The 22,958-nt window shown below is 32.8% G+C and overlaps 1 protein-coding gene across 1 annotated transcript in view; it reads left to right on the forward strand.

Annotated features, from left to right (window-relative positions):
- LOC129227759 (U2 small nuclear ribonucleoprotein auxiliary factor 35 kDa subunit-related protein 1-like) overlaps positions 1 to 22,958 on the forward strand; it is a 73,710-nt gene that overhangs the window by 8,598 nt on the left and 42,154 nt on the right. The window contains exons 3-5 of the mRNA XM_054862363.1: positions 4,564 to 4,660; positions 11,617 to 11,725; positions 21,143 to 21,229. Of these exons, the coding sequence (XP_054718338.1) occupies positions 4,564 to 4,660; positions 11,617 to 11,725; positions 21,143 to 21,229 (293 nt within the window). The remainder of the gene's footprint in view (positions 1 to 4,563; positions 4,661 to 11,616; positions 11,726 to 21,142; positions 21,230 to 22,958) is intronic.

Raw genomic sequence — 22,958 nt, forward strand, 5'->3', positions numbered from 1 at the left:
AAAAATGCACAAAGTATGAGAAAATGAGATATGTTAGACGTAATAGGTATCACGTTGTTAATTATTGGGAAATAAACACACACACACATGCAGTTTGTACACACTACTACGAATCTATGAAAATAGCTCAACTTGTTCGATTATGAATTAATTGCCAGTTAGTGACCGTATGTGCTCCCGTTCTTCCTCTACATTTATCCTCATTTAAGGTATTACGCATACAACTTAAAAATCTAGTACATTGTTGAACACCATTTACAATTACAGATGTAATAATACAGTGATTTATACTTTTCAGTTAGTGTTTAACGATTAAAATGAGGTAGCGATTCCTAACTTTCTCTTCAACGATTTTATACCTCCACTCCCTCAACTAGTACAACTACAGTCCTCAGAAGAGCTTACCTTACTTAAATGACATACTTTGTTAGCCTTATGTAGGAAACAGTTTACACGAGTGCATTAAAAAAAAAAAGAAAAAGCTGCGATGTAGTGAAGCCGCGAAAGTCGAAGCGCGAAGTAGCAAGAGACGACTGTATATGCCATCACCCTATTAAAAAGCAGAAGGAAATTATACACTATTAAAATTTGAAATAACATTCGAAGCCTATCTGAAAATCACATTTCCAGTAGAACTTTCAAAGCATGGAATGAAAAAGCCTCTGCTGCTGTGTGTGGACCCTACAACAAAGACGGGGTTTATACGAAATCGCAAAGATCCTCATCCTTGCAACGAGGCTAGGAAATCAGAAAAAATCAACTTCTAGTACAAGTCACTCAAAATTCTGAAAGTAACTTTACATACTTTGCACCTTCACTTGCATACAATTGTAAATCGAAACCTCCTACGACTGTACACTAATAATGAATCTCTCTCAGTAATCAAAGAAAAGCAGCCTATACCATCAAAAATCTTACTACCGAAACTCAAAACCTAGTAATTGCCTTCCAGATGGCTCCTCTGACTCAAATCTTGATAAAATAGGTGTGAGAGTCTTCTTGAAGGGATCAAACATTGAACACCCCTATTATAAAATTCAAGTCGGCAAAATAACATCCAACTACTCATGCAAACTCGTTGCAATCAAGAGTGTATAGGAGATTTTCCTTTCAAAAAATCATCCACAGATCCAGAGGCATAATCATCCTCTCCCTTACAAGACCTGCACTGCAAGCCATCCAGAAGTGTAGAGGCAAGAGGTCCTGCAGTTTACAATGGATACTAGTCCACGTAAATATCTTTGGTAATGAGAAAGCCGATGAACTTGCCAAGGAATTCAGAGCTTTCCTCCTGTCATCTAACCTCATGATTCCCACTGAAGCCAATGCATTTGCCAGCCAAAAACTTATCAACAGTAATTTGAAGTATTCCAACCCAGCTCTAAAAAGAGGCGGATCTAGAGAAACACCAGGGCCCCTCCCAAACCTTCTTGTTGTGAGATTTTTTTTTAAAGAAACAAAAAGAAAGAAAATTTTATGAGAAGATAAAATTTAACACATGTGTTTTACTTTAAAAGAAGTTTAGGTCTTAACTGGGAGAGAAATTATATCCATCTCCTTGAAACAGAGCTATTATTTCCAATATTTAGCTCCATCGTTTAAATCATTTCTTGATTCCAACTATAGACACTTGGGTGATGTCTAAATATAGCTGCCCTCAGAGTGCACATATTGCTCATGAGTCCAAAGAGTGCCTAAATTTGAGTTTCTATAGCTTTCATTTCAAATTTTTTTTGAGGGAGAGACATCTTTCCCCATGCTCCTCCACAAATGCCACGAAAGGTAACCAAAGTTGCATTTTAGGACTTCAATTTAGAAAATTTTTCAACAGAGATTAGCTTTCATCCAGCCCTTATCCCTTAACTTGCCTAAAAGCAGTTTAAAAACTTACCATAAAATACCTAGCTTTGCCTTCAATCAGTGGTTGGAAAAACTACATTTTTTTTGTAGCGAACTACAACTACAACTACTTTGTTACAAATGTAGTTAACTACAACTACTTCTCTCAAAATGTAGAAACTACAAACTACTTTTGAAATGTAGTCGCTACTTCGCTACTTTCCAAAAAATAAGTAAATAAAAAGCATGCACAACAGGTTGTCCCTCAAAAAATGAAAGTCTATTTTTCAAGTCGCATACACTCTTGTATTTTTCTTCTTGTGTCAAAACAATCGTGAGAAAAAGTTTCATATAATTTGCACAACGGCAACCCGTGCCGACTTGCACCTGAAAGTGTAAAACAGTACTTGTATGCTAGACCAAATCGAAAAAAAAACTTTTTTTAAAAACTAGAAATTTCTATTGATAAAACGTTGCCCCTGTACCCAACACCCCACATGTACCACAACTACTTTGAATAAGAATTTAATTTGAATAAGAACATTTATTCAAATTAAAAAAACATTTAGATATGCCTCACTTGACCTTAAACTTATAATTTTATTTTAAAAATTGATTTTTTTTTTCAGTTATCTTTTAAAAATTACATATAAATTTAAATTGAATGTCAAGTTCAAAAACTACTGACGAACACATTTACAAATCAACAATTACAAACGAATAATAAAAAAATAATATATTTTAAATGAAAAATTTAACTCAATCTGGAAAAAACCCAGATCTTTGAGTACTATGCGGGAGACTTAAAAATTGCAGGAAAACAAAAATTTCTATTTAAAGCTAATTACCTACTTTTCTACTTAACTGTTTATATTTTTCAGCTTGATAATTTCGTAAAATCTTCATTTCTGAAAATATGTATCAAAAACTTAATTTTTTGAAGAAAATTATAAATGTTAGGCACGTGTGGGACATCTAAATGGTTTTTAATTTGAATAAATGTTTTTGTGGTGCATATGTGGGTTATAAGAGCAACGCTTTATCAACAGAAATTTTGACTTTATAAAAAACAAAAAAAAACATTTTATTTTAATTTGGCCTAGCATTGCACAAGTGCTGGTTCACACTTTCAGACAAATTGGCACTTGCTGCCGTTGTTCAAATTACATGATTTTTTTTTTTTTTTTTGAAGTAAAAGGTTAAAATATAAGAGAGTGTGCTACTTGAAAAATCAACTTTCAATTTTTTTTTTTTTTTTTTTTTGGGGCACTCTAATACACACACACACACACCGTAAGAGGACTGAATAAAAAATATTGATAAATTAGCTCATCGGAAGACATTAAGAAAAATGTCTGTTATCATACTCTCACACACTGTAATGCTCGTATTTATTGTAAGTCCTCCAGAACAGTTCAATTTCATACTTTTCTATAACATTTTCAGTAGCTTCTTTTTGTTTGGTGAATACTGTCGAAAATTTAAGCCTCGCTAAATTATTTTTGTTTTTTTAATCTTCGGTCTGGTCATATAAAATTCAGCAAATTTTCAACTCGCGAAATCACCGATATCTTCATTTTCGTGAGAATAAGTGCTTTTTGCAATATGAATATTGGTGAAATATGAAAATTACGACGGCATAAAAACTAATGGCGTCAAACAGATAGAACGTATGGCGTCAAAATGAAATGCCTGAGATCGGCTCGTATTCTTATGAGTCTTATTTCTCATTGCAACCGCTGATGTACTTGTGTAAAATTTGCGCCAGTCAAATTCGTTTGAACCTTTTTTTTTCAGTTTACTTAAAAGTAGTTTCCAGAAATCGCTACAAACTACTATTTTTTTGTAGTTAACTACTCACTGCACTACTTTTTTAAAAAAGTAGTGCAGTGAGTAGTTAACTACAAACTACTCAGAAATGTAGCTACTACAGTAGCGTCGCTACTTGTAGCGCGCTACTTCCAACCACTGCCTTCAATCTTTGAGTTAAACTGCACCATTGCTGCAAGCACTCGTCTAGTATGCTAATTATACATTAGCAACTAGTTTATTCTGCTCTCTTGGCTCCTTTAAGAGGTTTTCCGCCTCCAGCTCAGTTACTTCCTATTTTGGGCTGATGAGTGCTGAAAAGCACGAAACTGCAGTCCTGGGATGGAATAACTGAGCTGGCTGTTGCATTTTATGTATTTCTGCCTGAACCCTCCCTGGGTTAGGGTGGTAACTTACTGCAAAATACCTAGCTTTGCCTTCAATCTTTGAGTTGAACCACATCATTGCTGCAGTCACTCGTCTGGTATGCTAATTCTACATTAGCTACCAGTTTGTTTGGCCCCTTTAAGAGGTTTTCCGCCTCCAGCTCAGTTACTTCATATTCTAGGCTGATGAGTGCTAAAAAGCACGAAACTTCAGTCCTCGAATAGAATAACTGAGCTGTCTGGTGTATTTTATGTATTAACTAGTTGATATCAAAATCAATGGATCACATTCCAATATAATAAGTTAAAAACTTGTACCTATATTTATTAAGTTGAAACTTTTTTATTCTTCAAGGTAAAATATGAAATTCTATGCATTTGAATTAAACTTTTAGAAGCATTAACATGTTTTTTATGAATGTTTTTTAACTGTCAAAGATTCTTTGCAGAATATTTTAGTCCTATAACACCTAACTACTGCTTTTGCTCTTCAAAAACTAAAATTTCTTTTCTCATTTTTTTCTCTCAGAGCAACAGAAACGAGAAAATTCTCCTAATTTTAAAGCCAAAGAAGAAGAACGACTTCGAAATGAAGAATTATATGAGCAATTTCAGGAAAGAGAAAGGTTTTATTTATTTTCTTGATTTTCTAGTAGTATTCAGTATCTTTAATGGCATAGTACACATTTGTACTATCAAAGTATGAGACAAAAAAAAATCAATTTGATAATGTTTTGATTACGTACCTGAACAATTAAACCCCTAAATAACAAATTGTCGACAGGCGGAGTCAAAAGCTTATACATCATTCTTTTTCTCTTTAGATTTGCAGAATTCTGTTTTTCTGTTTTTTTTTTTTTTTTAATTGTATCAAAAGGAAAATCCAAAAGTAAACAAAAGCCCCACCCTGGTAAAAAAGACAAAATTTTTTTACTCAGCATGATATTCATTTTCCACTGTTTAGAAAATGGTAAATAATACAATGAAACTTGATTATAACAAGCACTATGGCACCTCCACATCCGAGTGCTTGTAAAAAACAAATTTGTCAAATATCATAAAAATTTGTACACACTTTCCTTGCCTTATTTTTTCATATTTCTGTGCACAGCAAAAGAAGATGGGTAATTTGCTTCCCTCTTACTGTTTCTTTCCTGTGTTATTGATTTGGAAAAAGTTTGAAGCTTTTTGGCACTTGAAAAGCCATTGAATATGTTGACGGTTGTTCAGTGTCAAATTCTTCATATTCGCTGTTATCATTGTTTCCATTGTTTTTTCGTCTGTATTAGTTTAGCTAAAATTTTAGCTACTATATCCTGGGAACTGAATCAGCAAATATTCAAAACTTTCTCTTTTTCATAAATTAAAAAAAAGGGGGCGTCATCACTTGTTCTCTTGATTTATCACCCATCACTAAGTTTTGGTGGACTTCAAAGTATTGAAAGAATTTTTCTACGGATAAGCAGAGCTGAAAAGGAATCGAAATTTTATGAATCCCGAAAATATTGCTTACTTTAAACGGGGTTTGCTCGTTAAAAACCATGATCCCCCACCTAGGGGATCATTGAGGGGGGTTTGCCCTTGCCCTTAGGGGGGTAGGCACCCCTGGTTATACTCCCAACGTTTAACATTACATCAACCAGATCTTTCTGACCTCCTCTCTAAACCCGGGTTCTCACTAAATCAGGGCTTGTTATAAGCAAGTTCAACCGTATAGTCAATTCTGTTTTAACAAAATCTGAAAGACAAGCAAAATAATTTCACTAATGAAATTTCATTATATACCGATATTTCAAATGTTTTTGTTTTATAATGAAATTTGAGTTGAATATCACAAAAGTCTTGTGCGGTAATGGATTTTACTAAAATAAGATTTGACTGTATAGAAAACCAGTAACAGATGATTAGAGATTGCCATCAAAAATGCTATGAAATTGCATAAGCATATTTTTTCACTTGCAAGCAACAAAACACATATTTTCTGGTATAAGAATCTAGTAAATCATCTGAACAAAAGTAAACTAAGAAGAAATTTCCTAATAAGTAAATTGTCTACAAAAAAATTTATTTTCTTTTAAAATGTGCTATTTCCTAAGAGTTGAAAATTTAGTAAAATAAAAGCATATTTTATTATCTTGCAAGAGGGTTAAAACAGGACTTTCAAAGTTGCAAGTTATAACATCTTCAATCCAAAAACAAGAAACAAATTGGCATTCTTCCCAACAGAGCCACACCCTTGCGATTTCTCTCATTGCAAATGACTGCTTTGATTCCGTTTGAAGTTTTACTGTTCACTTTTTCAAATTTATTCACTTTCAGAACTAAAAAATCCACTTCTTAGCATTGCACACACATTTGCAAAAATGGCAAACAGAAAGTTTTTACTGAAATTATAAAAAAAAACTTTGTTATCTGAACTTTGTTGCCATTACATGAGGTCAATATTGTATCAGGGTTATAAAGTTTTGGAATATTCTTGGCATCAATTATCAATTTTTTTTTCCTCCAATATTGCCCTAAAATTCAAAAATTCCTAAGAGGGGTTCATATGGCATCTTTACCATGATTTTTCTCTTGGAGAGTATCATTGTTAGGTTTTTCTGACAGTTTAGTTGCCAACTGTGAATTTTATTCCTCAATGGTTTTGCTATAACGTACATAAATATTTACTTAACACTTGAAAGACGGCAATTTCCGTCTACATAGAAAGTCTAGTAGCGGTCATTTTGAACACCATACTTAAAAGATAGGAATCAACCTCTTTTCGGGATTTTCAGGCGTAGAAAAAGATTTGTTTAATATGTTATAAATTACTTCAACAATTTAACCATACTATAATCTGTAAAACAGTCTTAGGGGGGCTTTTTTTTATTATGTGTTCGATCAAGTGCGATACGCAAATGCATTACATAATTGATATTAAAAAGGATTAAATTTGAAAACTATGTAGGAAATTTTCAAAACATTTATTGACTAATAGACCAGTACCAATAATGTTTGAGACCAAAAAAAATAGATTTCTACAGGATAAAACGCATTGGAAAAGTAAGAAAATATAATAAAATTGATAGGAAAAATAGTTTACAGGCGATCTGAATTCAGGAAGGGGGGAGTAGGAGGGATTTAAGGGTTGAAAAGAGTTTATCATGATTTCAGGCAAAATTACGAGTCCTGTAGAAAAAAAAAATAAAGAACAAAGTGTTGGTACTAAAAATATCTACAACTTTTGTAGTTGCGCTTTTTTTACATAACCTTAACCCCAAAATTTATGCAAAAAATTCAAAAACTGACTTTTTTGTTTTTTCTTTTTAGTTCCCTTGTTTGAGGTCTCCCCCCCCCTCCCTACTTGGTGAAAAGTTCATGTCTCAAATACACTGCAATTTTTGTTACTTAAAATATTTATTTTTTATTCTGTTTTTTGGTTTAATATTAAAAAAAGCATCATAATTTTCAATCAAAAAATCTCATATTAAAATATCTGATTTTTTATAACAATCGGTGCATGTAATTTTTGTTGGAATCTCTCATTTCTGTTGGTATAGAAATATATATACAATAGTATGGGAAAATTTTTCAGAAAATGAAAAAAAACGAAACAGTTCGAATTTGAAAAAAAAAATCATTACGTAAAATTTTAAGCTATTTATTAAAATTTACACTTTAATTACTCAAAAATGTAAGTTTCCACATTAAATTTTTAAATTGAAGATTCATGGAACGAAGGGATTGCAAAAATACACTCGAAAATAGTTATAAAAAGCCGACATACAAGCAGTATGATAATGTGTTTTTACTGCGACTAAATCAGGCACATCTCAAACGAGCTATAATGTTTTTATCAAAATCATTCTGTGTGTTTTGTTTTTGAATGTGCTGTAATATATTGACATTTCTATTGTTATTTCTTACCAATCTTTTTTTTTTAAATTTATATTTTTAATATTATTGAAAACCCATCGAAAAAACACAAGATTTTAAATTAAATGTGAGAGCGTCTTTATTTATTTCTTTTCCTTCTTTTGATTCTCTCTGTCTTCAAGTACAAAATGTAGCTATTGCAGTCTCATCACTGTATTGACATTGACAAGTTCAGTGAATTAAAGCTGATGTTAAATTCTTAAATTTTATGTGTTTATTATCAACACTTTTCTTCATGGTGACGTCAGAGCATTATTCAATCAGTGATATTTGCTATTCTGTATGTGAGGATAATTTATATACTTAAATGGTCTATAGAACATTGTAACCTTCAGAAAATATTTTGTACAGAAGTGGGACATTCTGTGTGTTTTGTTTTTGAATATGCTATAATATGTTATCATTTCCATTGTTATTTTTTACCGATCGTATTTTTTCTTTTGAAATATTACCAAAAACCCCACCGTAAAAACACAGTGAGATTCCAAATTAAATGTGAGAATGTCTTTATTTATTTCTTTTCCTTCCTTTGATTCTCTCTGTCTTGAAGTACAAAATGTAGCTATTGCAGTCTCATCACTATATTGACTTTGACAAGTTCAGTGAATTAAAGCTGATGTTAAATTCTCAAATTTTTTGTGTTTATTATCGACATTTTTCTTCATGCTGACATCAGAGTGTTACTTGATCAGTGATATTCGTAATTCTATATCTGAGGATAACTTATATACTTAAATGGTCTATAGAACATTGTAGCCTTCAGAAAATATTTTGTACAGAAGTGGGAAATGGTCTAGAAATGTCAAGGCCTTACTACCTGCTGATTATTTCGTAGCAGCTGCTAAGATCATTTGAGCAATGAACAACATCATTTGTAAACATACAGGTGCAGATTAAGTTACTTATAGAAAATCATGACGAATTTACTTGTTTAAAATAATCTTTTTGAATCTACATAGTAAGGTAAATACTACATGTATTTTAATTTAAATCAATCAGCTGTAAAATAAAAATATTATTTTCTTTCATAAATAGTATGATGCTTAACATGACATAACCTAAAAATAAAAAAAAGAAAGAATGATACTGATAAATGGTTGTTTTTTAATCAAAAATTTATTTCATGCTTTTCTTTTTAATGTACCCGAACATTGAATATGTGAAGCTGATATTTCATTCATGCTGCATTCTTTATATTTTTTTTAAGTTTCACCAGGAAATTCAATTGAAAAAACGATTTACCTAACAATTGGATATTATGGATATGTGTTTATAAATAACAAAACACGCAGAATGATTTCGATAAAAATATTATAGCTCGTTTGAGATGTTTCTGATTTAGTTGCAGTAAAAGTGTATTATCATACTGCTTGTATGTTGACTTTTTATAACTATTTTCGTGTGTTTTTTGCAATCCCTATGTTCCATGAATTTTCAATTTAATGATTTAACGTGGAAACTTACATTTTTTGAGTAATTAAAGTGTAAATTTTAATAAATAGCTTAAAATTTTACGTAATGATGATTTTTTTTTTCAAATTCGTTTTTATCATTTTCTGTGAAATTTTCCCATACTATTGTATATATTTTTTTATATCATCAGAAAGTTGAGATTCCAACAAAAATCACACACCGATTTTTTTTTTAAAGTCAGATTTTTTGATTGAAAATTATGATGCTTTTTTAATATTAAATCAAAAACAGAAAAAAAATGCATATTTTAAATTTAAAAAAAATGCAGTGTATTTGAGATATGAAAAGGTAACTTTTCACCAAGTTTTGTGAAAAAAAATCATTTTTTGTGGGAGATAAAAATGAAAAACCAAAAAGTCATTTTTTTTTTCATTTTTTGCATAAATTTTGATGTTATGTAAAAAAAGTAAAAATACAAAAGTTGTAGAACTTTTTATTACCAATGGCTTTGTCATTTACTTTTTTCGATTGGACTCGTAGTTTTGTCGGAAATCATGATAAACTGTTTTGAACCCTTAAACCCCTCTCCTCCCCCCTTCCCGATCTCAGATTGCCCGTAAATGATTTATCCTATTAATTTTATTATATTTTCTTACCTTTCTAAGTAGTTTCATCCTGTTCTAATTTTTTACAACTTTTTACCATTTTCAAAGTTCTTCGCACTGGCCTATAACTAATATTTTCACCCATGCATGTGGTTGTTTCCGTAATTGCATAAATATTGCACTATAACTTACATTAACCTCTTTTACAATATTTGCGAATACTTATCGTTATCGCTTTGCCTGATGATGATCCACAAACTTTCTTGCAGCTTACACTCAGAACAAATGTTTTAATTTCGACATTATTTTCGTTTTTTTTTCTCCCGAGATAGTGACTTGATCATCTGTAGCAAAACTGCTTAGTGGGGGTGACTTGGAGGAAATATACTTTTTCTGAGTTTGCCCTCTAAAGATAAAATATGGTCTCAATGTTCAATCATAGTACCAGAAATTTTCTTGTAAATGAGTCAAGTGTTGATAGCTACTACATCCAGAATATTTTTAAAAACTTTCATCTGCCATCACCTGGAGCCAGATTTAGAACAATCTGTTGCATGCCATTGTTTTATGGACAAAGTTCAAACCCCAAGTTTTGGGCCATAAATTATTTCTTTAGAAACAGGCTCTGCAGGCGTTATGCTGTTGCAGTCTTCCTATAGGAGTTCCTGATGAAACTCTACTCCATACTTTTCCATCTTTTGCTACTTCTTTTTTCTCTTTCACTCATTGGAAGGAGGAGTACTATTTTTTAATTTTTATTATTTTTTTTTTCTTCAGCAATTTTCTTTTATTGGTTTCAATATCTTTCGCATCAACTTTAATTAGTGAACTTTGGTCAGATTCCGACTCGGAAGAAGAAGCAGGTGCAGGGGGGAATACATCCATTTTACGTCCACCCCTTTTCTATCCAAAATGAATTTTAGGTATCCAGTTACATGTATTTCAAATTCAGCTTTTTAAACTTTACCCCCTGTTCTGATAGCAGAAAAAAAAAAAACACTTGATCAACCGGTGTTTCGCATTTGCTTAACAGTTCAAAGCAGGGCTGACGAAAGGCCATGTCAATCTATTCAAAAACTAGGGGTCAGGTCTTTGAGTTGGCCCTGCTTGAAACCCTTGTACAAATGTTATAAGTTTTATGGGTGAGGGAGGCCTAGCAACCGTAGTGACAAGTGGCCCACCGTGTCTCTCAGCGGCCCTGGTTCGAAGAACTACACCTGATCAGTAGGAGCTACTCGAATCCACCAATTACAAAAGAGTTACTGACAACTAAGAAAAATCCATTGTGCACATATCTGATAACAAAAAAGCAAACAAAATGGATGCATTATTAAGCATTCGTTGGTCAAAATGACCGCAGTCAGTCATTCTAGGTATAAACATTTATAGCGACTGTAAAAATAAGCCTAAAGAAATAAAATTTACTTTTGTAAGACCTTAATGAATAGTTAGGAAAAGTCAATGAAGGAAAAAGAGTTTGAAAATTAAACCCAGCTAATATGAACAGTTGAAAATTGTTTGTGGTCAAAATGATCGCTTCGGTCTTTATAGTGTTTAACAGCTTATATTTAAAGTTTTACTGTTTTAAATTTTATATTTTGACTAAAACAATTAACTTTCTCACATTTTACTCCTTTTTGTTAAAGGGCTAGACAAAATAAATTGTGGCTTCTTAGAGAAGAACAAGCTCAAGTTGAGTTTAAGAAGAAACAAGAAAGATTGGAATTGGAAAAGATTCGAAAGGAAGAAGAAAGAGTATGTATAGAAGCTAAGCTTGTAACTTCTTTTTTCTTTTTGAGTAAATTTAGTGTGTAGGCTTCTTCTGTATCATGCAGTTGAAACATTATGATAAATTTCTACTTGGTATTTAAAGTATATTGATTAATATTATTATTTAAAGTTTATTATTTAAAGTCAGGATTTAAAGTTTAGCCAACAGTGTAGCACTGCTAGCAACAAAGCCAATAAGATGCTTGGGTTTATCAATAGATCTATTTCAAATAAATCTAAAGAAGTTCTTCTGCCCTTATATAGAAGTTTGGTAAGACCCCATTTGGAGTATGCTGTTCAGTTTTGGTCTCCTTATCTTAAGAAAGACATTAATGTATTGGAAAGGGTTCAAAGGCGGGCTACAAGGCTAATAAGTGGACTTTCCCACTTAGATTATGATTCCAGGCTTAGTAGGCTAAAAATGTACAGTCTTGAGCAAAGAAGAGACCGAGGGGACATGATTCAGCTATTTAAATTTATTAAAACGAAAGATGTTACGGGGCTAAAGTTTAGCACTGAAAACAGGACAAGGGGTCATTGTTTTAAGCTATTTAAATCTCAGGCTAACATGGATATTAGGAAAAATTATTATTTTAGCAGGGTAGTGGAACCTTGGAACAGCTTACCGGAAGAGGTGGTAATGAGCAAAGGAGTAGACAGTTTTAAGAGGGCCATTGATCTTCACTGGGGATTGTAAATTGACTAGGACCAGTCTAGCTGGGCCCAGAGCCTGTTGCTGGTCGTCACTTTTGTATTTGTATTTGTATTTTATTTAAGTATTTAACTTCAAACTTAAATAACCATTCAAATGATAGGATAACTTCTCTTCTGCTATGGTAGGTGCTGCTGTACAGTGTGAATTTGAAGAAAAAAAAATAATAGAATTCTACCTAGGATTTGAACTTCAAATGCCTTTTATTCACATTAAAACATCCAATTACATCCCTTTGCTTTGCACTGCCTCAAATTAAGTGTGCCCAGAAGAAAGACAAAGCATCTTTTATTTTGTTTGAAATTTGTTCAGTGTGACAACTCTGATTTTGTAGAGTATAATTTGTTGCCCTAATTAAACAAGTGAGAGAAAAAAGGATCTGGATGAAAAATCACTCAAAAGTTTTTTGTACAGTGAAGAAATTCTGAGGATTTGAATGTTCACATGTGATTTTCTTGCACATGGGAAAGATTAACTTTTCTCCTTTCTTTCCTTTGCTCTTTTTCTTAACTGGAAAAGAGAAAAAAATAGGACCATATTCAAGGGGTAGTTTTTTAGTTTATGCCCTTTCCAGAAATTTTCAAAAACTATCCCAAAAAATGCTTCCAATTATTTTTTCCTTAACAAATTACTGTTATATCGTTATTTATTTGTTTATTTTTACATTTCATTTGAAAAATGAAATTTTTACAATTGCAAAATTGTAAGAACTCTGTGCTTTATCTACAGAATTTACTTTTATTGTAGTTATTGCAAACATTATTTCTAGCAAAAAAATACAGCTTTCTCCTTCAAATTTTGCAATAAAATCAAAATTCTTCAAATTTGAAAGTGCCTAACTCTATATTTAACATATTTTATAAATGTCAGAAAATATGAATTTAAGATATGTTACTTCCAATATGAGTATATGAGTACACGCATCTATTATTTTCAGTTCTTAAAAGGACTTCAAACATTTAACTGGGGTGAAGTTATGTTGGGCACACAATAGATTTTCCCTCTTCATGTAATAGATGTTATTTTTTACATTTGTTAATTTTAATGCAATTAAAGCAGCAGACCTTATTTTAACCTATTGTAACAAAAATTATTAGAACATACAAATAAAATCGAATTTTATTCACCATATAGATTTTACAAGAAATGTGTTTTATTAAACTCTCCCCAAAACAAAAGTCTGGTTATGGTGCTGGAGAAGCTTTTACTATCATAAAGTATAATGTATAAATATTATTTTACTATACCTGTTTCTATGAAAATCTGAGATTTGGTAAAGGTTGACATACCCAGTGAATATCAACATTCACATTCCAAAGAGTCGGCAAAATGCCAAATATTTCTGGTGAATCATTGATGAAAGTCGGCATCCTCCAAATTCTTACCAAAAATTAGACCTGCTTTCTAAAGTATTTTATGGTTACATACCTACTATATATATACTAGTCGACCCGTGCGGAACTCCGCACTGTGCTTCAAATCGTTTCATAAGGCATTTCGCTCTTTAAGAATTTCAAAGGAAGAACATTATGAAGAAGAACCGAAAAAAAAGTAAGCGCAGAAGAGAAGGCATGTAATTTAAAGACATCAGTAACAAAACCTCGTTAAATACAACGTTGTGATAATTTGATCATCGCTCACCTTTTGGTCGTACATATTTTCAATTCAAACATAAATGTCATTCAAAGTGTGGCTGAGTGGTGACTCGTGAAAAAGCAATAATTGTGCATGTGAAAAAACAGGTTGTGGCAAATACAGTGCTGCACATGTCAGCATCTGACGGGAAAAAAAGAAACATTAAAGAGATATTTATTGGCACGTATTCGAATTGGCGCCATTCTGACTAACAGCCTGACACCCCAACAAACCTAGCAATTGCGCCTTCCTTTTCGAAAGCTATTCATTAAAGGAATGCGTAGTAAAAAACAGCAAAAAAGCTTTTTGCCAAAAAAATAATAATAATAATAAGATCATGCATCTGTGTTTTGTCATTAACCAGCATGATACGATTTAAAATTATTCGCAAAGCATGGAATTTGATTAAAGAATGACGAAGATCTCACGTAGCGATTGAAACAAACATTCTAGAGAAGTAATAAATTTGATTGAAAATAAGTGTTTTTATCTTTGCATATTGAACTATTTCACATAGAAGGTTGCTTTAACCGTTACGGCTTAAATGCCCTCACATGTTTCTCTTTTAATCGAACACTTAAAATTCAAAACCAAAACCAGTTGAACTGAGTCCATTCTTAAGTGTAATTTTTCGAACGTAGACAAAATGTATTTTTTTTTTTCAGCAGAAAGCAGAGGAGTAGAAAATAATTTCTTTCTAATGAAGTTGATAATACTTTTAATGCTTTATATCATATTCGCGCGAATAAAAAATTAAAGGTTTACTGAGTGAAACTCGTAGTTTTAATCGGGCGTAGTATTTTTTCATTTGTACAAAAGGTCGAACACTGCTATTAGAAACATCTACATTTTCGCATACAATAAAAATGTTTTTCTGCACAAAAAGGATTTCTTTAGGTAAATCTTACTTTTTTATGCTTACATTATGTTGAGTGGTCTGGATGTAGTCAAAGAACACAGTTCGATTAACAATCAACTTATCCGAATGATAACTGTAGCCTGCATAAAGGAGTCGAAACACCAAGTAGCATTCCCACTCCATTTATTTTATTAGGTGTGTATGTTATGAGCACATGTAATGCGTAATACTAATATAAATTTGATATTATGTTGGACAGCCCAAGCTTGCCCGAAGTTCAGATAGTTTATAGCCGAACGCTGTACCGAAAAAAACTTATCAATTAAACCGAACAACTAAGTCCAGTGCTGTTAAGCTTTATTAAAATATGAACACACACAAAGGCTTTTTTTTGCCGAAAGCGACGTAAAAAATGGAAAACTGCATTAGAACTTTGCTTTAAAAAATGCATAAGAACTACAGGCAGCATCAAGGTTTTGAAACAGCAAGAGGCGATTTCGAAAACTTGAATTTTCGACCGTAAGTCTTTTTTTCGTCATTGGACAGCCTGATAAGTTTTAAAATGAGAGGGGATTAATATATAAGATAAGATATTGAAGAAAAATGTTTTTATTTTTGAAAATTTTTACAATTTTTTATCGCAGGCTGCTTAAACCGTTATAACTTAAGATGGCAGCACGTGTTCATCATTTAACAGCACAGTTAAAATACAAAATAAATTGAACTATGCTCTTTTTTAAGCGTAGCTTTTTGAATGTAGTAAAAATGTGATAAGCTATTTGTTTTTTAGCAAAAAGAAGAAAAAATATATATTTTACCCTTTAAATTGAGGTAGTATTTTATTTATTTGTACAAAGAGTCAAAAACTCATTAGAAGAATATATATTTCAATATACGATTTATTATTTTTTTTCTGAACAAAAAACAATTCTATTGTAGTTCAGGGGTGCCCATCCCCCCCAAGCTCAATGGCGCAAATCCCCCCCCCCCCCGCAATTTTCTCGCTTTCGAATCGGATTAAATATAAGTTTTTAGAGTGTTTAATTTCCAGTCAAACTCATGGGGGGGGGTAGCGCTAACAAATAGCATTTGAACTGAAATATTGTTAGATTCTTGACCTGCCTTGCCTTCTCAAATTTTACAACGTGCACCTTGAGTAAACAAGTTTTGGGTACCCCTGAATTTTGCTACACATTGTTTTTTTTTTGTTTTTTTTAACGTACGAACAATTACAGGAAGAGTGGGTTCAACTTTCTGGCTTGGGATGGAGTCAGTACTAGATGTATACAATATGAATCTATACAATATGAATCTTATTTTATTGTCACTTAGATAGGGGTTTCGGATGTTTCTCCTCCGGAAAATTTTCGAAATTTCAGTTTTTAAACCACAGTTTTAGACGATATCTGGTGATTTTTGGGGGATAAAAGGTTTGGTGTGCCCTTCCCGGTAATTTTTCAATACTGAAACTTTAAATTTGCAATTGTAGATAGTTTAACGTCACGTGAAAGAGGGCTTTCCTTTATTTTCAAAATTGTAGTTCTAAAAACGCAGTTTTAGACTATCTGTGGTAATGTTAGAGAAAGAAGAGATCCCATCAGGAAAATTTTCAAAATTAAAGTCTTAAAAACGTTATCTATGGTTGGGGGGAAAAGCAGTTTTCTGAAATTGAAGCTCTAAAATCGCAATTGTAGCCGACCTTTGTGACGTTAAGAAAACGAGTTTTCGGACGCTCTCCCGGAATTTTCTCGAAATTGAAGGCCTGAAAACATGATTAACATGATTTTTACAACAAATTTAACATGATTTTTTAATAATGTTGACGAGAGTAGGGGGGAGGGAGAGGGGCGCTCCACTTAAATTTACGAACTTGTAGCTCTAAAAAAGCAGTTTTGATAGATCTGGATAATGTTAGTGGAAGGTGAATTTCGGTGCCATTCCCCCGGCAATTGTTTGAAATTGATACTCCAAAAACGCAATTCTAGGCTTGTCTTTGATCGTGTTAAGGAAAGATGTGCGGGGGGGGGGGGGGGAATCAGGGGCTCTCTCCTATAAATTTTTCAAAATTGCAGTTCGACAAACGCAGTTTTAGATAACTCTCGATGATCAAGAGGGTGTTATTCTGGCGCTACAGTGGGGGGCGGCGCTCTCCTGGAAGTTTTCCAAAATTGAAGTTGCATATCCAAAAAAGATGGATCAGACACACCATGACAGATATGTTTCGGAAATCCTCAAAAATGGATTCAGCTATTCAGCACACATCGAAAATCAGAGCTCGAGAATTTTAATGAATCAAATATCCTTCTATACATGTCAGATATAGAAGAAAGTAAATATGATTTACGAAATATAATTTAATCACCTTAAGAACAGACTGTTCTACCTCCATCAGCGAAAACCAACATTACTGAAAGTTTTAATAAAAATCATCTAATGATAAATTGAAACTATCAGTTTAAAAATCATAGAGAAGATGGGAGTAAAGTGAAATGAGAGAGAGAAAAATTCTTCACAAGTGTAAGCTCGTAATGAAGAAAACATATTAATTTTCAATTGGAGGGACAAAAAATATGTTATTCGCAAACTTCAAAACTAGTTCTTAACGATTGTCGAGGTGCAAATGAATCAACGGAAGACTAGAACATACTGCTAAGAATTATTACAAACAATAAAACATTTTTGACCTCTCTCCTTCTCATCATTTTTACACACGCATTCATCATGCAAAGTTGTGCTACTTCCAGAAAATTTATAAAAAATTGAAAAGAAATCAAATCGTCTGATCCATTTTTGAAACGGACACCAACTCCATGCCGTCTGTGATGTTCCCTTCATTGAAAAAGAGACACAGTCATTAAATTTTCGAAAGAGTACCAGGGTCATCACTAGGTCAAAAAACTGGGGAGGGGGGGTACGCTTTTGGCGGCCCGTTAATTGTTTTAAATTCATGTTACAATATGCGGAGAGAGAGAGAGAATATCTGGCTTCTGGTTTAGCAGGGATAGTCATGTTACTAATTTAATCGTAAGGATAATATTCAATCAGAATTAGGGGATGTCGGAGGGCTACCTTCTTGCATTATTTCGAAATTGACGACATAAAAACGCAGTTTTAGACTATATTTTAAGTTTGGGAGGGAGTGGGAGGGGAGGTCCAGGATAGCCTCTCCCGATAGTTTTTCCAGATTTAAGTTCTCAACACAATCGTACGTTATACTTAATTATGTTCAGAAGAGGGGTCCGGGGCTCACCCCCGGGAATTTTCAAGATTGTTATTTGAAAAACACAGTTTTACACGACCTCTGGTGATGTTAAGGGAGGAAGAGACTCGGGGTCATCGTTCTATAATTTTTCAAGATGCAAACTTCAAGCACGCATCCCAATTGTGAATTATTTGTGATTGTGACACAAATAATTCAGATGTAAGTTGTAAAGGTGGGGTCTGGGGGCTCTCCTCCGGGAAAAATCTGAAAATTGTAGTTTGAAAAATGCAGTTTTAGATGATCTATGGTGATATTAATGGGAAGAGAGATGCGCCCCCCCCCCCCCCCCGAATTTTTTTAAAATTTTGAAGCCTTAAAAACGCGATTGTAGACTTTTTTTTTTGTTAAAATTTAGTGCAGCGCCAGTTTGTTGAAATTAAAGCTCCGAAAACGTAATTTAAGCCAACCTTCGATGAAAGGGGGAAGAAGGAGTTTTGAAGGGACTCGAGACCAGATAGTTTCGTAATTGAAACACTCAAAGCGAGATTTAAGACATTTTTCGATAATGTTGGCGAGAGAGGGGGGGGGGACATTTTCCCGAAAAAATTTCGATCTGTTGAAACCACAGTTTTAGAAGATTTTCGGTAATGTTAATGGGTGGAGAGATTCGGAGCCCTCCCCTAGCAAATTTTCAAATTGAAATTCAACTAGCAGACGATTTTAAATACTGTTAGAGGAGTAGAAGGTTTTGGAGATCTCCCCCGAAACATTTCCTGAATTGAAGCCTTAACAATGAAATTTTTGAGGATCTTTGGTAATATTTGGAGAACGACAGTTTCGGGACACCTCAGGAAGTTTTTTTTAAATTAAAGTCCAAAAGATGAAATTTATTCGACCTTGAATGATGATGAATAATTAATTGAGAGGACGTTTCTCGGAGGTTAGGTTGGTAGCACTCTCACGGCTTTTCGAAATTGCAGTCCATAGGCCATCTTTAATGACGTTAGGGTAGAGGTTGGGGTTTGAAAATATTTTCCCGGGATTTTTTCAAAACCTAAGTTTTAAAAACTCACTTCCAGGCCAACTTAGGGGACGTAAAAAGAAGGGTTTGAAGCTCACTCTTCCTGTCAGTTTGGCTACGTCTCTCCTATCTTCATTGTAAATTTCAATAATTGATAAACATATAGTGGTAATATTTTTTTCCCCAATTTTCCTTTGCCAAACACGATTATTTGCGTGGATTTTCCATAATAAAGTTTTCAATTTCCCGCATAATATTTTGGTTTTCTTGCAATACAAGCGTTTGCGGCCTTAGAAAAAGGACTTTTAGCATTTTGAACGGATGTGGTAATTTTATACGATAACTTAGGTCTCTATTCCACATCATTTTATTTTAAATATGCCACCTGCATCTTTTCATCAAGCTTTGATTTACTTACGATTTTTACATTCAAACATTTATAACTTTTGGTGTGAGTATTCATTATAATACTTTGATCTTTGCATTTAACTTTTTTTTTTCTCTATCTCTCTATTTCAAATTTATTTCGGTGACCAATACATTTTTCTCCATTTAGCAATTATTTTCAGGACAACATTTTTCATTAAAAAAAAAGTATATACATACGGGAATGTTTCGGCGACCCCTATCCTCTGGGCTGTGCTATTTATTTATGTATTTTTATTTATTTATTTTTTTTTTAACTGCAGAACCATGAAGCATGGTTTGTATAACCAGGGCCGCCAAGAGACAAGGCGTGCAACATGTTAGTTTGGTCTCTTGTCCTCCCTCCCAATTACTCAAATTTTACTCTATGCACAATACTTTAATTCGAGCCGAGCCCATAGTTTCTGACTTGGCAGACATACGCAATCTGCGGCCTAGTGAAGAGTGTACTGTACTGAATACTTTCTTTTGTGTAATAAAAATGTTTGAAGTGTACATTTCTGCAGCATTTACTTAGATACTCTTTAAAAAAGAGAATCATGGATGTTCCTAAATTGTATTTTAAGATTACATTTTCTATTCAAATTCTTTTTTCTTCGTTAGTTGCATCGCTAAAATGAAATTGACGGCCTCACTTCTGAAAAACGGGGAGGGGGGGGCTTGCTACGGCGACGGCCCTGGAAAGTACGCGAAAAAAGTATTATTAATGCTTCTAATTCTTGCTGAATGAGTTTAAATATTTTTTCTTTCCAAAATTCAAAAATTTCGTGTTCTAAATATAAAAAAACCTTCTGGAAAAAAAATCCCCCCCAAAAATGTTGATGGCGCAACTTGCGCCATAATCCCCCCTTATGGGCACCCCTGTTGTAGTCTGAAATCTTAAACCTGTTACTTATATTTTCGCTTACATTATGCTTTAATTTTCTTTCCAGAGCCAAAGCTTCAAAAAAAAAAAAAAAATGTGCAATTTCGAAGTAATTTAGCACAAAATCACTGAATGTTTTCATATCAGCAAGGAGCATTTCCTTCTCATTTATTCTATTCCCTCATAGTTGTTATTCATTTAATTCAGTGTTCATTTAATGTGCGATATTTCTCTAATTTTTTTGTTGCAGATTGTCCGGACGTGGGCCCGAACACGTAATCTCCTGGTTACGAAGAGAACGCTCTGCCGATCAAGCTATTCAGCTCTGTCGGTCATAGCGCAAATTAAAGTTATAAGTTTGACCGAAAAACCTTATTCTGGTTCTTTAAAACAGGTTTTTCGGCTCAAAGAAACAATTTTTAGACCTTGGGTCTATTTTTCGTCAGTAGCCAGCACCATAAGCTATAAAATTAGCCGTAAATCAAAGAAATCGATCAAGAATTGAGGGAAATTTTGCGTAGAAACCAAAAACAGGCTACAGAAATAATGTATAAGGATAGTGTATTACTCTTTGAAGTTTGAAATTTGTAATTTGTTCTTTTTTATTGCATTTTTCTCTGTTCTACTTTTAATATATGTATTTTTTTTACTGAATTTACAATTGAAATAATGTTTGTTACAGAAAAGAATATTGGCTGAATTTGAAAAACAACAGTTTGTAGAAGCTCAAGAGGTTGAACAGAAAGAAAAGATTAAAACACAAAAGGAGGTTAACAGTCACAAAATATATCCATTACAAGTTTATTTATGCATACATTTTTGTATTATTTATCCTTCCCTATTTTGTTATGAGTATTCAACAATGCTTAAAATAATTAACATTTAGTATGTAACATGCCTACCAACTCTTCCAGATTTCCTAGAAGTTTTACGGATTTTCAGGTCTATTTCCGTTTTTCCGGTTATAAACAAAATCTTCCGGATGTTTCACATTTTGCAGGAAAAAACTGTACCTCGCCAATTTTGGCACTAACGATACGTTTGCAGAATGCGGCACCGCGTTTTAGGTCAAGTAACCAAGGATGGGTTGCCATTGGAGAATCGCACAAGAAGACATGAGGTAAGATTATGACATCACTCAGTGATGCAGCGGTTAACTTCATCAGGATCCAATCGAAGCGAGCGTCAAGGCAGGCTACTAAGGGAACGATTTCAGCTCTGTTTATCATTTTCTTGTTCGCTCAGTTTGTGCTGTTTTTGCTTCCTTTTTTCACGATTAGTAAACGTTATTTGCAAACTTATAAAGATAGCAATACAACTAATTTTTACTAAACAAAAGTAAGTTCAAATGATATGAAATTCATAACTTATTTCATAATTTTAAATGTAAAGAGGGTAGGTGTCCTGTTTGATTTTATTTTGCATTAAAATCTTCTGGATAAAAAAACAATCTTCCGGATTTTTTTCTTAGAGGTTGGTTGGTACAATGTAATAAATTTGAAAATTCAAGGTACATTAGGAGATTCCAGGGATGCAGAATCTGTTCAATCTAGCAACTGAGACTGGGAGAAAGTTTTCAGGTTTGATTTTAACAATGAGTTCTCTGATTCATTCTTCTGAGATTGAAAAAAAATTTCCTGGTAGTAAAAAAAATGTGGATTCATGCCTGCCAGCTCTTCTGAAAAGTGCCTCAAATTCAGGGTTGGTAAAAAAAACGTTTTTTTTTTTTTCAAAAAAACCAAAAAAAAAAAACGGTTTTTTTTGGTTTAAACCAGGTTTTTTTGGTTTAAATACTATTTGCGAGAAAAACAATTAATTTTCAGAAGGTAATTAAGGTTCCATGTAATTAACAGTTATTCAATAATCACATTATGCCTAATTTCTTGATTAATTAAAGAGATAAGAACAAAATCTTGTAACTAAATTAAATAGTTAAAAAAGCTTTCTGGGAGGAAATATTGATTGAAATGTTTGACTTGATTAACATATTAGTATGCATGTATATATAGACCCTTTATGATACGAAATACTTCAAGAAGTGGTTGTGATGTAGGTTAAGATAAAATATAATGAAGATCCAAGAAAAAAACTTTATAAAACCAACATAATATGAATAATTATCGAATAAAGGTTAAAGTTTTTAAGCATAATCTTTTCAAACGAACATCTTTCTGATCTTACATAATGCTGATTTTTATATACACAATGTCGCAAATATAAGTAAAGCAAAATGTACAGCAGTACATGATTGAACAGTCAAAAAATCGATTGCTGTTGTACTGACAAAGTTTTTAAAAAAAGTGCTGCTCTATATTCGACTCCGTCCTTATTTTGGAAAGACTTGGGAAAGATATCGACTATCGCTAAAACAAAGAATCAAATTAAAAATACAAAAATTGGTGTAACATGGCTTAAATTACAGCTTATTTACTGGCATACATGTTGCATCTAGCATTGAAGTTTAAAAAATATTTAATGCAAACTCTTTAGAACAAATA

The sequence above is a fragment of the Uloborus diversus genome, chromosome 8 (assembly GCF_026930045.1).
Source record: "Uloborus diversus isolate 005 chromosome 8, Udiv.v.3.1, whole genome shotgun sequence".
In the NCBI taxonomy this organism is placed as follows: Eukaryota; Metazoa; Arthropoda; class Arachnida; order Araneae; family Uloboridae; genus Uloborus; species Uloborus diversus.